Source organism: Plectropomus leopardus, chromosome 1 (genome assembly GCF_008729295.1).
Source record: "Plectropomus leopardus isolate mb chromosome 1, YSFRI_Pleo_2.0, whole genome shotgun sequence".
NCBI lineage: Eukaryota > Metazoa > Chordata > Actinopteri > Perciformes > Serranidae > Plectropomus > Plectropomus leopardus.
In genome coordinates, this window is record NC_056463.1 from 38,264,752 (window position 1) to 38,279,819 (window position 15,068).

The 15,068-nt window shown below is 40.2% G+C and overlaps 1 protein-coding gene across 3 annotated transcripts in view; it reads right to left on the reverse strand.

The window, feature by feature from the left end:
- Window positions 1-15,068, reverse strand: part of LOC121941822 (cell migration inducing hyaluronidase 1) — a 141,767-nt gene that overhangs the window by 73,461 nt on the left and 53,238 nt on the right. For all 3 annotated transcript variants that reach the window (XM_042484707.1, XM_042484725.1, XM_042484717.1), the window contains exons 4-10: window positions 13,270-13,408; window positions 12,216-12,452; window positions 9,628-9,807; window positions 6,632-6,702; window positions 6,234-6,329; window positions 4,493-4,614; window positions 3,999-4,146 (exon numbers count right to left, since the gene is read on the reverse strand). In XM_042484707.1, coding sequence (XP_042340641.1) covers window positions 3,999-4,146; window positions 4,493-4,614; window positions 6,234-6,329; window positions 6,632-6,702; window positions 9,628-9,807; window positions 12,216-12,452; window positions 13,270-13,408 — 993 coding nt within the window. The remainder of the gene's footprint in view (window positions 1-3,998; window positions 4,147-4,492; window positions 4,615-6,233; window positions 6,330-6,631; window positions 6,703-9,627; window positions 9,808-12,215; window positions 12,453-13,269; window positions 13,409-15,068) is intronic.

Here is a 15,068-nt window from a genome sequence, read left to right on the forward strand (position 1 = left end):
TTGTGCCACATGACGAGTCTACCAGTCAGTTGGTCCCGTTTTATTTTGTAAATCAAGTGCACCCTTGCTAGTGAGTGTCCTTGGCCCATCCCCCAAAAAATCCAAACAGATGTATCAGCGCAAGGTAAAAACAGTGTTGCCAACTTGGTGACTCCATTGCTATTTTTAGCAACCATCAGGGTAAGCAAGAAATCCAATCAGGTATATTGTGTTGTATTTCATTCCCGTGCATGCTACACAGGACAGTACACCACTCCTCTGCTGAGTCTCTCTGATCTCTCCCTCCCTTGGAGACCGGGTGAGCGGCAGGGAGGACACCCCGACTGAAGCCGTGACCACACAGAGACGGAACCGATCTATTTCTTTTTCGTTTTAAAAAAGGTTTTCTGTAAACACGGAATCATCTCAAGAAATGTGTATGTCCACACAAAACCACTGAAAATGTTGTGGTATATATGCCAGACCTGTAAGTGGCGCTGTAACGCTGCCACAGAAATACACCAAAAACAGAGAATAAGACATGGAGCATGAGCATAAAACTCATGCAATGTAAACAAACACATGAAGAAAAAGATGGTGGAGAATATGAATCAAACTAGAAAGGAGACGTTTGTGTGGAGCAGAAGATTTTGCTGTAAAATCCATATCACGCTCAGTAGCTTCTGCAGCACGAATGCAACACTGTAATCCACCATTGTTGTTGTTGTTGTTGTTGTTGTTGTTGGCAGGGTTAGCGCATGCGGATTAAGGGAGAGGTGGGTCTATGGCGTCATCGGTTCAGGAAAGATGCGTATGGGTTGTAAACATGGAAATGCAAGGGTGGCGTCTTCAGATTTGTTCAATCACGGACCTGGTTTCAAGAATTTGTGTATTCAGGCTCCCAAAACGCTGGTTCTGTGTGGACGTAATGTCCATATGATAAAAAACTTTTGCAGATACACCTAAACTTGTCTCTGTATGGACATAGCTTCACTGAGAATTGTGTGTTATCGATGCTCCCATGTGGAAAGGCAGATAAGAAAACTGATACTACTCGGTTCTAAACTCAAACTAACCAGCAGCAGAACACCAGAGACTCTTTGTGTTCTGTGACTTTTTCTATCAGTTGAGTCTGGTGGGTTTAAGGAGAGCATAACATAAGGGCATCAGTTTCCTGTTGTAAAGGGCTGTTTGACAGCAAGGTAAAACATTAAAAAAGTCTAAATTTAGCATATAGATGTTTATGTGGTACTTTTTTATGTGGCTAGAAAACATTCTGCCCCTGTCCACAGTCGCCAGAAACACTAATTTTACCTCACAGCTCTCGTGCCATTCATATGTTTTGTAAAGGATATAGCTGTTGGATGTACTGTAATTCACCAAAGTTCCAAAATGCTTCCATTTCTGTCAAGAGCAACACTTCACCTCACCATTATTCCCTCTCTCCTCTCTCTCTCTCTTTTCATATGTACACCTAAAAATGTCATAGCTTGATGTGGAGGATCACTGACTGACCATCACCATGTGACAACTTTGAAGTGAGATCAGGTTGACTTGACAGTGCTCAGAGGCTCTCTACAGAGGAATCCATCCTTATCAGATGCCCATACCACTACAACCGCCTCCTATGAATGCAAAGCATTACTGGTTCTCCTCACAGTGTCTTGTTGTTGTTTGAGCTCCTCACCCTGTGCCTTAGAGTAAGCCCACACACTGCGAGGAAATCCAAGTTCACTGCTTGTATTCACAATCTCATAGTTTCACTTATGACCCAAAGCTCATTACCGTTTGAGCAGGGCTGCCAACTCTCATGCTTAAGTCTGACACTCTCAGGCTGCCCAATTAATTTTCACGCCAGCAACATGTTGGTTGTCACTTGGACTTTTTATACCAGTACAGAAAGAATTTGTTTTGGGTTTTTTTGGGGGTTTTTTTACATTTGCAAGAGGTAACGGATTTGTTATAGGCAGCTTTTCACAGTGTAGCAGTTCTCTTTATAAGTAAAAGTCCTCCATTCAGAATATAATTTAAGGGAAAGTACTTGAGTATTAATATCAAAATATAGGCTACAGTTCAGATTTCATTTCTGCCAGTTTTTCAGATATTTCCAGCAATTTGTTCTGTATTTTTGCATTTTCTGCCATGGTTTTGGATTCATTTCAGCTGTCAGCGTCCACAGGCATTTTCCACAGGAAATGCGTTTTCTAGTATGATACTAATCATGTTGTCATATTGCTTATAACTAAGGCCCTGTGTCCACCAAAGTGTTTTCTTCCTGCTGAAAATGCCAGGCACTCCTCAAGAAACACCCAGCTAGAGGCGTTTGAGAAAACGTCATAGTGACCAATGTCAATTCAGCTGGTTGGCATAAAATCAAACTGGTTTAAGCTTGTCCACCCAACTGGATGAACTAAACCAAAAATCCACCCAACTCTATGAGAGATGCATAAAGCATGATAGCCAGCGTAGACTAAAATGAGTAAAATTGAGAAAACTGAAAAAATTGAGAGTAAAACATAATTGCTTCGTTAGATGTGTGTCGCTAAAAAAGAGGAAACTACTGAGAGTCTTAATCTTAATCTTGTCTTTAATCTGAGTAATTTCCACAGGTATCAGCAACATGTAGGGAAAATTACAAGCAGACCAAGCTGACCAGTCACAGCTCTTGTGTTCCCCACACAGTATCTCTGTGGCTGCCATAGCATGGTGTACCTCTCTCCCTCTCTCTCCATCCTCTCTCTCACAATGCTGTCCAGAGTTACAACACTGACAGACAAAAGACATGCCATTATCTGACGTTTCAAGAGGCGTTTCTGACGTTTCAAGAATTAAATGCTAACTTATTTTTAATTTATCATTTAAGTCTTGACATTGTCTTTATTGAATACACTTCTTTGTGCAACTTTATGAACATCCAATTCAAGATTTTTGAAGTGGTATGCCATCAATTGTGTGAGAATTTGTTAACTATGATAAATCTTAGAATTAGTGGTTGAGCAGGATTGCAATGAGACACATTGTGGGTGTGTGTGGAGTAATCGAAGAGTGATGCAAATGGGTTTTACCCAGAGTCAACCACGTCAACACTCCCTGACACTCTCCACATAACATACAAATACAGACAAGGGACAAGCCCAGACAGAGAGCTGTGATATGTCAGTGTGGTTGGAGCAGTACCTGTGAACTTTGGCTGTGTGCCAGTGTTTCCCTGATATGGGTTCCATACATCCAACTATAGCAGCCTACATACAACACACTTTCTTTTTTTATGTTTTTGTGACTATATCTATATATATATATATATATATATATATATATATATATATATACATATACAAACCAGGGCTGCCCCTTGAAAGTCAGAGGTTCAAATCATCAGTCAGAGACCCTCTATTGACTGAGATTGCTTCTAGTCGCTCAGCCTTTTCTTTTGATGTTATTGTTTTTTTAGCTGCTGAGTATTCTTGAATTTCATACTTCTCTTTGGAGCTGTGGACATTCAGACAACAGCACAGAAGAAGAGAGAGGATAGAGCTTTTGCTTAGAAGTGGTGAATTTGCTGCTCACGGCATCTTAATACAATACAGTTTTTGCATTCTTTTCTTTGATAAATAGTGTTGCCAAAAAAAATGTTGCGCATTATGACCCATTGTCATCGCCTTTAAGTTGTTTAATGACTGTCGCAAATGCCACTGTCACACTGAGGGGTCTGTGGAGCCCATTCAAACTTCAAAACTTTGAATGGAAACAAAACGAACTGTCAAATATTTGTGTTGAACAGCCCAATCCAATTCGACTGGCATTATTATGAGTCGAGTACAGCCCTAGTACAACCATTGACCAGTTTAAGCTTTCTATCCATGCTGTAATTGTGAGGGCCATTCATCTGTTGTGAGTAGTTTCAGATTTGCCGTCTTCTATTTGGCAGAAAAGGCATTGAAGTGGAAAAAATGATGCAGATATTCTCACACATACTTAAATAGCAAACGTACACAGATGACAATAAGTCATGAATGTACCCAGTTTTCCACAAAGAAAGCGAACCCTGTAGTTGTGACAAAGACCATGGGCCTGGTCCTTATTGAGGCAGACAAAACCGTAGCCCTTGTCATTCTTGTGGATCACATCTCCGGTCTGGTTGGCTGGTATGCCATCATGTGTTTCAGCCTGCACACATGTAAGATGAATAACAAAAATGAATGCAGGTTAAAATGCACAAAAACACTGTACATGCTGGGAACACCATCTTCCCTAGCAAACACACCTGTGGACTACATCTCCCACAAGTCATGTGATCTCACGCCATGTGCTTGTCCTGTGACTTCTTTGTGTGTATGTCTTGTGAAATTTTTATCCTATATCCTATCATCCCTTAATCCCCTCATCCCTCAATCCTTATCCGAACGTCCTTTCCTCCAGACCACTAATTAATCATGTGCGATAAAACACTCTAAATCTCTCAATGACTGAAATCTATGAATATGTATGTTTGATAAAGTAAGAAGAGATTTACCTGGATGTCAAGTGGACTGCTACACAGTCTGTCTGGGTAGGCCTCGTGCAGGTCAGACACCTTCTCCCAGTCTCCAGATCCCCTCTCATCATCCCTGTCAAACCATTCTGTCCACTCTGCCTCTGTGACACGCACACACATCAGAAGTTCCATATTTGAGAAATCTGTGGGAATCTGTGTCAAGGCTTTGACTTGTAGTCCATTTTGTCTGTCAGAGACCATTTGCAGCTAAGTAACTGAAGGGCTCTCTCCTTCCATCATGGTCCCTAGCTGCCACAGAGTGTGTATCTGTGTGTGTGTGTGTGTGTGTGTGTGTGTGTGTGTGTGAGAGAGTGTGTGAGTGTGTGTGTGTGCATGTGCGTGTGCGTGTGCATGTGTGTGTGTGTTTGGGGGGGTGTTGGCATCCAGTCATGTAGCCATTAGCTGCAGCACACTGCCTATAGTAAAAGTCACATTCACTCCATTTAAAACCCAAATTCCTAAAAAGTTGGGACACTGTTTTCAGACTTTTTTTGTTTGTTTGTTTCTTTCTTTTTTTGCATAAATATTCACTCCTTCTGAATTTTATGACTGCAACACATTTCTAAAAAGTTGGGTCAGGAGCAACAAAAGACTGGGGAAGTTGTAGAATGCTCAAAAAACACCTGTCATTCTATGGAACATTCTACAGGGGAACAGGTTAATTACTAACAGCTGATAATATTATTATTGGGTGTGAAAGGGGCATCCTCAAAAGGCCCAGCTGTTTGCAGGCAAGGATGGTCTCTTTGTGAAAAACTACATGGGCAAAAAGTTCAACAGTTTGGGAGCAATGTTTCTCTTACCAAATTGCAAGGAATTTAGGAATTTAATTTTCACCATCTACAATCCATAATATCATCAAAAGTTGTAGAGAACCTGGAGAAAGCTCTGCAACATTGTATTCTGTTTTTATTCAAGTTTTAGACAATGTCCAACTTTTTTTGAATTGAATTCTTTAGAGTATTCTGAGTGCCGACTAAAAAATCACTAAAGTAAAAAGAAGTCGTCAGCACTCAACAATAAGCATTTAATACTGTTTATTGATACATGTAGGGCTGACACGCGTCAGTTTTTGTCTGCTTTGTATCAATAAACAGTATTAAATGCTTATCAGTTAGTGCTGATGACTTCTTTTTATGTTATACAATCTGTACCTGTACGCACAGTGTAGTGTGTTAATATGGCATGTGTGCATAGGAGATTACATGCACAGGAAGGAGGGGTGTATATTACACTAAATCAGGGGGAAGTGTATGTTACGCACATGCACCCTGTCTTTTTGTTTGAATGCTGCATGTATATGAAATGACCAGCCTACCCCTGTGTCATAAGTATCTAATGCCTGTGTCTCCATTATGAGTCAATTGCTGGCGCATGTTCAGATGTTTGATCTGATCTCAGACATCTAAGTGAGTGCTGGTGAGGCATTTGATGTTACACATACATTGCCACATGTACATGACGCTAGCCTGTGCAACCTTTCTGGTTCTACGGAAGTTGTGGATGAATCACTAAATCACTAAAGCTGATTAACAACAGCTCACGAAGGTGATGGAAGTGAGGTGATGGAACAGGGAATTCTGTTTGCCTGTGTCTGTATGTTTGTGTGTTTGTAGATATTGAGATCGAAACCTAGAGTTTGAAAGTTGAGAGTCATCCAAAACTCATTATTTTGTGTGTGTGTGTGCTAGAGACAGTGAGAGAGAGAGAGGAAAGTTACCTTGCACCCACTGACTGCTGGCTGTGATGCTGAAATGGTCCCCATAACTTGAATGAAAAACACAGGAGCTCTGGGCCTCTGAGGAGGACTTGGTTCCTGACAACACACACACACACAAACACACACACACACACACACACACACACACACACACACACACACACACACACACACACACACACACACACACACAAAATACCAGGTGAGTTTGCTGAACCCTGTTCAAACTTTAGAACTTTGTATGAACTGTTGAATATTTGTATTAAACAGACAAATCTGATTTGACTGACATAATTCTGTGTCATGTAAAGCCCTAATTTTACAAATAAACAAGATCAGGTTGGTTGCAAAGGCTCGCTTCTGTGTAGAAAAAAAGAGCAGAAAAAATGGATTCATACCTTGATAGACAGCATGACCCTCCACAGCAGAAGAAGTGTCACCCTTTGTCACTATAAAAGTCCAGGGATGCCTGTAAAAGTAAAAGAGAGGAGAGCTGAAGTGGGGAAAGGATAAAATAGGGGATATATTGGATAGAGGAAAAGATAAGGGGGTGAAGAACAGACAGGAAGAAGACAGAGAGAGAAAGAGAAGCCAGAAATGGAAGAAGAAAGACATACAGATACCAGCAGCAGCAAAACTGCAGGTGAAATGTGAGCATTATCTCCACACACACAGGACACCCACAACTGGGGAGTCTGGGTAAATAAAGGAGGTATCCCATGATGCATCACTGAGATGGGAACTCTGTAAAAACAGTGTTTTATCCACATGGCTGTTTTTTTTTCAGGACGTAGCAGTGCATGCTTCAGCGAGCTATGTGACTGCTAGCTAAGCCCGAGCTCTGAGTTTTCTATGATGGACAGTGAGTTATGTTTGTAATATAGGTTACTACTTTTCTTTTTTTTCTGTTCTATAGAATGCATAATATGCATTCCATACCACATGACAAAATTTCTGTCTAGAAATACTGTTAATGTTAATAAGATAACTCTGCAGTGACAGGTTTCCTTTTTAAATAAACCTTAGCGTTATGTGCAGAGCACTTCTTAGTGTTAATGTCTAACCGCTTAATCGTTATGTTAAATTATATAACCTCACTGTCAGTTTGTCAAGCAGTTTTAAGCGAATCACTTGTATCCGAGGCAACGAACCTGGGGTGAACAAACAGCTCTGGTGTGAAAGCACCCTCAGTTTATGAAAATGGACAGTTTTGTCCTTGGCTGAAAATTCATTTTTACACTCAGGAGCAATTCATTAGTGACCTCCTTTTTTTGTTTTCTTATGTCCTATGGCTCACCAATCTCCATCTTTCACTGTTTCAGTCTTTTACCACATATGCTGTATGTTTCACTGTCTCTGTCACTGTATCTGTTGAACTTTTTCCAAGACAACCACCTGCATTTGGTTACCGGCTTTTTTTTCTTTAATGTGCTTACATTTTTCATGTTTGTTAAATAATTATTGATCAAAGAGGAAATGCATTTAGTTAGTTATTTTAACTTGAATGAATCCTTAATTTCCTCTTTAAACCACATCTGTATATGTTCCCCAATTGGGTTTAAATGAATTTTTCTGAGGTATGTTGCTGTTGCTTCTATGTTGCCACCAGCTCCACTATGGCAGCTGCAGAAAACAAACCTAAATTACATAACTGAGAATGTATTGCAGTCTACACTGTCTCATAAATTCCAGCTTATTTAAATATCTGTGGGTGTGCCACAAATTACACAGCCTCTCTCTCCTGATGACACCAGTGTTGGCCTGTTGGCAATAGTGTGGAGACAAGGCGACAAGAGTCATTAGGCAGGAATCCCTGTCACATTATCATCACTCCCATCCATTTACTCTGTCCTCTATATCATCCACAACCATGGAGCAAAGTGGAAATTAGGAAATGGAATGTTAACTTATGCTCTGTCCTCATGTCGTTTATGAAACCCTCTCAGTGTTTTCTGTGGTTTCCTCAGCAGCATTAAGTTTCATTCGACCGCCTGGCTTTGGAGGCTAACCACAGAGCCCACATGGCCAAGATTCACCAGCATCTTCTCTCAGCCCACAACAAGGTCTCTGAGATTGTAGTTGACTAGCAATGTGCACAACAGAACACATTCACACAAGCTTGTGGTTTACTATGCAAAGCCACCTATCCAACAGTTCTGCATGCTTTTTTTAAATGAAAAAACAAAGGAGCACAGCTGAGTCTTTTTTGAGGAATTTGTCAGTATGCCCCTCAGATGCCCCTTATGTCAGAAACCCCGAGACATCTCCAGGGGTTTTGTTATCAGGGCAAAATTCAGTTCCCATTTCCCACGCATTCCTGACATTCTAACACACACACACACACACACACACACAGATTCAGAGACAGACTGCAGAGTCACTAAAGCACAAACAAAAGGGTTATCAGTAACCCACTAGTGGTGCACATGCACTTGGACAAAGGTACATTAAATGGCATATTTCCTTATGTCAGTGCATCTGGGCCTTGCCTGATTTTATGTCTACTGCTGTGCTGCTTCGTAGGGCTGAGCAAAGTTCATCATTTTGTGTGTGTATTTTGGGCCTGTGTGTATGTGCATGTCCAATCAACAGAGTAAAAAATGTAAATTTCCCTTGGGACGAATAAAGTATGTCGTCTTCCACTTTGTTTTCACATCAGCAGACAGACATAGTTGGAGAGTGGCTGTTGATCAGAGGCAGATATTTTTCTCAGGACTTGGTGGGGAACAAACTAGAACTAAAAGGAGAATAATTATTGGACTTACTGTTGATTCATCAGGTGATGGTTTTCTATTGGGCAGCATTATATTGAGAGGTGTAAAAATGAAAAATTATACATATGTATAACGGAATCCATACAACTCCACTTTTAGTTATTACCCCAATAATAGACATGTCATTGAATTTACACATGTTTGAGAGTATAAACTTTGTAAAGATTGTCTGACAGAGCTTTTGTATTAAATTTCAACAGATTATGTAGGTGTAGATAGAACATAATGGATTGAAAATCATACCAAAATGTTGCAAAAAGCTTCAGGGGTTAAATAGAAAAAGACAACTATACATTATGACACACCTGAGGTTGTAACATTTTCACAGCAAATAGTTCAGTTTGAATTTACAGTAATCACTAAAAAGACTGAGAACCAGAGAACACAATGTGCTTCTTTCCTGACATGATGAGAGCAGAATCTATGAGTTTGCATGGGTAGAGCTGAGCAGAAATGTTGAGCAAAGAGTACTGATCAGCAACCTTTCTCAATCTGTCATTTTTTAAATATGAACAACATTTTGTCTTTGTTTCAACATGCCAAAATAAAACTTCCATCAAAAGTTGCAAAAGGTCACAGCGATGTCATTTAATTTCAAAAACAATATTTGGTGAGCTCACCGAAATCCCAGACTGCTGATGTGCTGGCTGCCCAGCCTGAAGAGGCTATTTTTAGCCAAGTCCTCCAAGTTGTTTGAGCCCTCGTCATTGACCACCATGGCCAGTATGAGACCCGCCTCCACACTATCCACATACTTAGCAAGGCGGTGACTCTCATCCTTACTACGATATGTGTCAAACCTGTGGGAGTGAAGGGATGTCAAAAGAGGAACAACAGAATGGAGCAAAATCATTACCGAGTATTTCGCTCATCCAAAAGGTCAGAGAATACATTTTGAAAACCACTCTGCTTGTAAAACAGTCCCAGGTAATGATCAACAACTTTATCAACCTCTGACATATATAATGCTCATTTAGTGTTGAAAGTAAAAATCTCATGGTCAGAGGGTAAAGAACCCTCCTTTCTACTTCCATGAATGTGTATCCTAAAGAAAGAGATTGTAATAACAGAGGGGAAGTAAATTTGAGGGGATTAATTCTGTAGCAACTCTGTATGGCATAAAAATGCAAAACTGTAAAATGGGGATAATAAGATGTAAATATTGTACATATAGCACTGATACCTGTATGTATCAATGCTAGTTCCACCCTGGTTGAGCACTCCATGTAAAGCAGTAAGAGTGGTGCATCACACTTTCTGAAGGACAAAATGAATATTAAAATAATCTTAATAATTCCTCCCTAGGCCAAACACATAATTCTCTGCACACCACTTTATTTCACACTTTATGTTATCACAACATTGGAGAAAAGAGTAAAAACTACTGCAGACACAGCAATAGTGTGTGTTTCAGCAACTGTGTAAATGAGTGTTATCATTATTGGGTTTATAAATCAAGGTACCAAATTCATAGAAAGGACACTTGCATTAACTCATTTACCTACTACATTGAGGGCCAGATCCACAGTGACATACCAAATTTGGGTAGAATTAGCACCATCAATCTGCCCGGTTTTAGCACCCTATCTACAAGTAATTTGCACGTAATATTAGCCAGCACTAACACGCCCACGAAGTTTGGCACTTTGCCCTCCTTTTGCGTCTAATTGAGCAAGCACATCTTTTCCAAGTGTTTCAGGCTTTTCCAAGTGTTTCTCCATATTTCAGAACACAGATTGGTTCATAATCACACTGCAGAGAGCACAACATTCTTCAGAAACCATTGGCTTTGTTTGTTGCCCAAAGCTGGCTGTGTGTTGCAACTGGCTGTAGCATCTCACAGAAGCTGGCACTATACATGTCTCCAAAATAAGACCCAGGCCTTGCACTTTTACACACAGTGCCGCAGTTTGTAATAAGGCAGCCCTTATTGATAATTCCTGATCTCCATCAGAACTGTCTCTGACAGAAGCTCACAGCCCACTTGATTCCCTCTCTGACTGTAGATTTTACCCATAATATCACTCAATATCAATGCAATATACTTAAAAGCTTATGAGCTTTAAAGAGAGGGAAACTGCACCTATTTAATACACGCATCTCAGTGGCATTAAATAGCACCGCTTTAACTGCCTGTGGAAACTAGCTCTGGTCTTTGTGAAATGGATGGTATTTGCAATAAGACTTGTTTGCATAGGAAGGGGGTAGTTTTGCGATGAATTTTTGATTCCCTAATTTACATACATGCAATTGGGTAAGGCACACCTAGGACGCTGTCTGCTTGGCAGTGCAGTTTGCGTGCATTTCACCTTTTGCGAGTGCTTTGTTGATTGCATGCTATCTCATTCTCTCAAATATTTAGTGCCTGCAAAAGCAGCACAATACCTTTTCTGGATATGGCTGTGAGTGTGTACGGAAAGGAGTGTTAAAGGACCCAAAACACTGAGAATTTCAAAGATGTGGCATGAATGTGTCTACACTGACGCTTTTTTTGCATTGTGCTTTGTAACCTTCCTGGCTCAACTGTTCATCAAACCCGTAGCTCAGCCCACCCACTCGGAGGCTTGAGAACTGTTGGAGAACTGTTGATGTATCTCAAATGCTTTTTTTTTTTATTTTCTGTCACTAATAAAATATATTAATAAACATTAAATGGAAAAATCAGGGAACGTGCTTACACAGAGTCTGGGTGCCAAAATAACCTCCCCAAGTCCAGAGCAGCAAGAAAAACAAATGACATCTATTATTAAAACACTGCTCCACTTCAAAAGTAATATTTGCTGTTTATTGTTCTTTAATTTCTCACTGCAATTGACTTAACCTGCATATGAGTGGTGTTGTAATAACAATGTCACAGCCATTAGAGGCAATTTTGTCTCCCTCATTACAACTCTGTGGTTAAACAGCTTATGAGATGCCAAGACATCAGCCGAGATGCATCCTCTGCTTCAGGGGGACTCTTAACTGTATAACGTACTTACGGCGGGCCCCAGTGGACACTAGTTACTAGTTATAGCACACACAAACATTTGACATCATCCATATGACAAAAGAGAAATTATTATTATTTTAATTGAATTGTTTATTTATAGTTCTTATCATGTATATGTAAGCACATGATTTTGTTAAATATTGTTGGAGGACCCACTCTCTATACCCCAAACACAACTGCACTGCATGCATTGTCTATATTCACGCCCCTGCTTACCTGTCATTATGCAGCACAGCTCCAGTCTTGGGGTCGATAACGTGGATGATGATACCTCGGTTCCCCCAACTTCTCTGGAACAGGTAGTTATTTTGGTTGCTCTCTCCAGGGTGGAGGGTCTTGTTGAGGAACGTCCATGACAGTTTCTTTTTTCCATGGATCTCTAGTGTCCCTCCTGTTCCCACACCAATGTACTTCCTTCCAAAGTAGCTGTGTTCCTTATCACTGTCATCCAATCTAAGAAAAGTGCGGGAGGATTAGAAACATCTTATTCATTTGTCTTTCTAAAAGTGAAATTTTAGGCATAAAGTATACTTCAGTGACTGTGTTTATGACCCTAATGTAGACATCACACGTCACCATATTTCAGAGGTTCATCTTGAGGATGAAAAATGGGAAAAAAGGCATTTTACCTTCACGTGGTAACTGCCAGTAAAGAATAACAGGAAAGACAGGGGTGGATGTGTGATATAGGTCATGGACTCACACTTAAAGACTGTCCAAGGACAGGACTCACAGGAACTTTAACTACTCAAAGATGATGAAAAAAGTGTGTTTAGTGTTAACATAAAAGTAAAAATGAAAGTGACAGCATGTTTATTTAAATTGCAAATGTTTAAATCCTGTAATCCATTGAAATTGCCAATGGCAGGCAGCTTCTGTTTACTGTAATGACACTGCCACCTAGTAGTTTCTGGCACGCCCTGGCAATATGAGTGTTCATGAGCAAGTTGTTTTTTTCCGTCATATTTATAGCCTCCTGAATAATATCATCTTTTAAAAAAATGTTTTTTGTTCCCCTTTAAGCTTAAAAACAACTTATGGACATGTGAAGGATGATAAAGCTGGCATGCCTAGCAAAGTTATTGTCATTACAGATTATAGAGATGCAATGTGGAAGCACAAACAATAAGGTCAATAGTTTCAGAATATCAGATAACACTTACACATTGGCTGATTTGAATAATTAAACCGAGTATTATCTTTTTGCATCACCTCTTAAAAACACATTCCTGCCCTGACCAACACTATGACTTTCTGCTAAATTTCATACCTTCCAAAAAGGGAGATTGTGAGGTTGCCTTTATACGGACAGTCTGGGCTTCCGATGTGCAGCTCCCCTTTGTTGCCAATAAGAATGTGTTTTGTTCGAAGCAGCATGGCCCTCTTGGTGTCAGCAATCACCAGCTTTCCTAAAGGGTAGAGAGTGGAGGAGTGGGCGGGGGGTTGTTGGTGATGAAGCCTCCTGGTAGTTCATTTATGCCCCATTGCCTTCAGTGTTGTCTCCCTACCATTTAAGGCCCTTTGCTCAGGTTTTACGCACACACACACACACACAGAGACACACAGACACAGACACACAGACACAGACGCACACACACACGCACACACACACACACACACACACACACACACACACACACACACACACACACACACAGCCAGATGTAGCTGGCTCACCACATGTGTTTACCAGGTATGTAATCCAATGATTCCATTTCAGTAGTGAAGGGGAAAATAGCTACTGAACTTCAAAATCATCTCATGTTTGTCCTTTACTCTGAAAGGTTAAGGCCTTGATTCGCCATTTTCACAAAATGTTACTCCATTTGTGCCTTTGTACAAATTTGATAAAAATGTATATATTCATTGAAACTGTTTGTCTCTGACAGATTCTCAGTCAAAAACAATTGGGTCAAAGACCTTACCATGATCTATAGCAGATGGCTCTACAGTTCAATGTGGCAGAACATGCTCAGCTGAGAGCTGTAAAATAAAATGAACTTCTAAACTAAGATTTTGATGGTAGTGCTACTGCTCCATAATACCTACTGTCATATGGTAAAGAATCAAAAATAGCTGTAAATATATAAAAACATGAAATCAGCAAGTCACTAATATCAAACAATATCATACAACAGTCACTTAAAATATCCTTAATTTACTCCTGACATCACAACAAACACCTTAATAAGAATCAATGTTTCTGGTGAAGTAGCCAAATATCCCTGAACTTCGATGAATAGGATTGGATGTTACTTATGATTCAGTAACCAAACAGATGATGCATCAATAAGCCAATGACATCAGGCATGAAAAAAAAAACACACAAAAAAAAACTTGCTGATGATCAAAAAGCACTTTGACATTCATGCTTACCTTCAAAGAATGTCCTTTTTAAAGTTAGAATACTTACAAATACATAAATTGAGGAATAAGATAAATTGAGTAATATGGCTCTTTTCATGATTTGATTAAGTTCTACTTCTTGCAAGGGTTGACGCATGGCGATGACGATGACAATTCTGCTGTTATTGAGCAGAGTGGATGATATTGTGATATATATCTGCATACACTATGAAGGATTTAAAAATGCTTGAGGCTGAAAGGAAGAATGACTCTGATTCTCTGGAGGCAGTGTTACTTCTTCATCTGGAGGGGCACAGAAGGTTCTCTGGATAAGGTTCACAACCAGAGTACATAATATCGGGAAACCCTCTCAGACCAGTCACCAGGGTTAAGTAGGTTAAAGTGAATGAGCAGGGGGGGGGGGGGGGTTTGGGGGGGGGGGGGGGGGGGTTATTTAATTTCATAAAGACTGATGAAATATGAGACTTCCGGTTTGGCGATGTAGGAGAGAGACGCATGGTGTAGGGGCTCCTGATCACTTATCATTTTAACTTTAACAACTGAACTTTTTAACGCATATCTAACGTCGTATCGACGTATACCGACGCATATTTGCGTCCGGACCACGGCAAACGCAAAGACCCCATCTCCATGTCTCAACTGATAACCGAGCTGTCCAAGCAGCGGGCCAGCTTTAGAGATGATGTGGCGACACTGATTCAG